This window comes from Chenopodium album, chromosome 1, assembly GCF_948465745.1.
Source record: "Chenopodium album chromosome 1, dcCheAlbu1.1, whole genome shotgun sequence".
Taxonomy (NCBI): Eukaryota; Viridiplantae; Streptophyta; class Magnoliopsida; order Caryophyllales; family Amaranthaceae; genus Chenopodium; species Chenopodium album.
In genome coordinates, this window is record NC_137834.1 from 25,070,578 (window position 1) to 25,072,907 (window position 2,330).

Here is a 2,330-nt window from a genome sequence, read left to right on the forward strand (position 1 = left end):
GCTATCCTGGGGCTGACACGTGTCATCCTCTGATTGGACCACGTGGCGGGGTATAATTCATTTATCATTTTCAACTTTTATTTATATTGAAAAAAAAATGATGTCATTATTATTTTTGACGAGACATGTTTTATGAGAGGTTGACATGTAAATAGTAATAATGATATCGACGGTAATTACTTATTAACTTATATTTATAGATTGACAAAATACCCTCATTCCAAATACATAGTACATAGCTCCAAGCCTTCAAGACTATATAATTAAAGTCGATGATATTATATTATTAGACAGCGGTGATTAAGAAATATATCCTTAATAACACAGAAAAAGGAAGATACAAGTAAATTTACCAAATAGTTCAACACGTTCCAAGTCTACAAATATATATAAAATAAAATGCACTACTACCTCTATTAATTATTAATGTGTAACTTTAAAGTTTTTTATATATCGTAAACAAACATTAATCAAAAGTTGCGCATAATAATTTAAATAGGTAGTATAAAAAGGTTTTCTAGTCGAGCCCCAAAGCCTTTTTGAAGTCCAAAGCGAAGTTATAAACTTTATCAGGATCCGGCAATGAACTAGATACACTATGTCTCTGTTTACATCTTTTAGCCCAAGCAATAATTTTGGGACAATTAGCTTCAATGCTAAAATTTCCAAACGTTTCCAAAGTGTAAAACCAGCTTGTGAATGGAATCAATGCGACATCAACGTATCCAAACGTATCACCACCAAAGAACTTATTATCTTTGATCTCTCCTTCTAACATCTTCAGGTTTTCAATAAATTCCTTTACTATTTTTTCCTGCTCTTCTCCTTTTACTCTCCATAGTTGTTTTGCTACGGCATATATCTGCAATAAATTACAACCCATTTAATTTTTCAATATGTAATAATTAGCTTAAATTATGAAATTTTAATTAGCTACTTATTTAGCATGTGAATTACAAGTATTTAATAAGAAATGAATGTATTAACCAAATTGTAGGGTACATGAAATTATAAATTTTAATAGGAAATCATTACAAGAGAATATTACTCCAAGTAAACTAGTATTGCTACAAAACAAAAACATCATTATTATAGTTTTGATCAATTATGTAGTTGTTAGGTTGTTAATTGTTACGAGTAAAGACCTATTCACATTTACTAAACTGAGCTGAACTAAACTGAACTGAATTAATTGGAGGTGAGCTGAACTGGCTCAATTGAATAGAGTGAAATGAATATTTTATGAGAGAAGAACATTAAGAGCTGAACCGAAGTGAACTGAAATTAAGCTGAAGTAAACAGGCCCTACAAAATACCATCTTAAATTATTCATCCCAATATTCTAGATTTGCTACCCATATATTATACCTTATGCCCCCCCTTAAAATTAGTATATATAATATTCAAGACACATACCTAACAATAAATACACCTTGTCAAGTTGGTTGGGTAATGTTTTATTTTCCCTGGGGGGTTGGGTTCAAATCCCATCTTTATTATTGAGTACTTTGTACAACACAAATAAAATAAGTTCACCACGATAGAGCGAGTTACCTTCTTGTCAACGAAATCGGCCCAAAATCTAGCTTGGGATCGTTGATAAGGATCAGTAGGAAGCAAAGGAAATGATTTAACCCAAACCTCGTCAATATACTCAAGAATTACAAGAGACTCACAAATGGGTTTACCATTGTGGATAAAAACCGGTACCAATTTGTGAACCGGGTTCATCTCAAGAAGCAAAGAGCCTTTATTAAGCAAATTTTGTGGTTGACAAACATACTCAATTCCCTTCTCTTCTAATGCAATTTTCACTCTCATTGCATATGGGCTAGTCCACACATCAAGCAACACTATTTCTTCACCCGCCATTTTTTTTTCTTCACACTATTTCTTAAAATTTTGGGTAAGAAACTAATTTTTGCTACTTGTTTATATAGAAGATTGGTGGGTTGCATAGTTGTGCATATAATAAAAGGAGTCCTCGTTCTCTATTAAAATAAGTAGTTTGGTCATTTTAAGTGATTATTTTGAACAACTATTTTTGAATGCCTAATGTTTAGATAGTAGTTGTGATTGCATTATTTTTTTAGTTGTATTTTAGTGGGAAATTGATGCCATTGAAATGATGGCCTTGTATAATAACAAGTGCATATATAAATTATAAATTATAAAATGAGATAGTGGGTTTCTAAGATATAAATTATGTCAAATTTACTCGAATCATCGTGACTTTGAAGACTAACAACAAAAAGGTACAAATCATAAAAAAAAAATTTTGGTGCATATACAAATCATAATTTTTGATCGTTGTGTTTTAGGTTATAATT

The 2,330-nt window shown here is 30.9% G+C and overlaps 1 protein-coding gene across 1 annotated transcript; it reads right to left on the reverse strand.

Moving 5' to 3' along the window:
- Positions 1-517: 517 nt before the first annotated feature.
- Positions 518-1,993, reverse strand: LOC145575204 (putative glutathione S-transferase parA). Its single transcript, XM_081633122.1, has 2 exons — positions 1,555-1,993; positions 518-862 (listed from the first exon to the last, which is right to left on the reverse strand). The coding sequence occupies exons 1-2, from the start codon at positions 1,870-1,872 to the stop codon at positions 518-520; spliced, it is 663 nt and encodes a 220-aa protein (XP_081489248.1). The 5' UTR covers positions 1,873-1,993.
- Between the last annotated feature and the right edge of the window lie 337 nt (positions 1,994-2,330).

Coding starts and splice junctions, on each gene's coding strand:
- LOC145575204 (XM_081633122.1), bottom strand. CDS start 1,872: ATGGCGGGTGAAGAAATAGTGTTGCTTGATGTGTGGACTAGCCCATAT. Junction 863..1,554: donor CCGATTTCGTTGACAAGAAG/GTAACTCGCTCT, acceptor AATTTATTGCAG/ATATATGCCGTAGCAAAACA.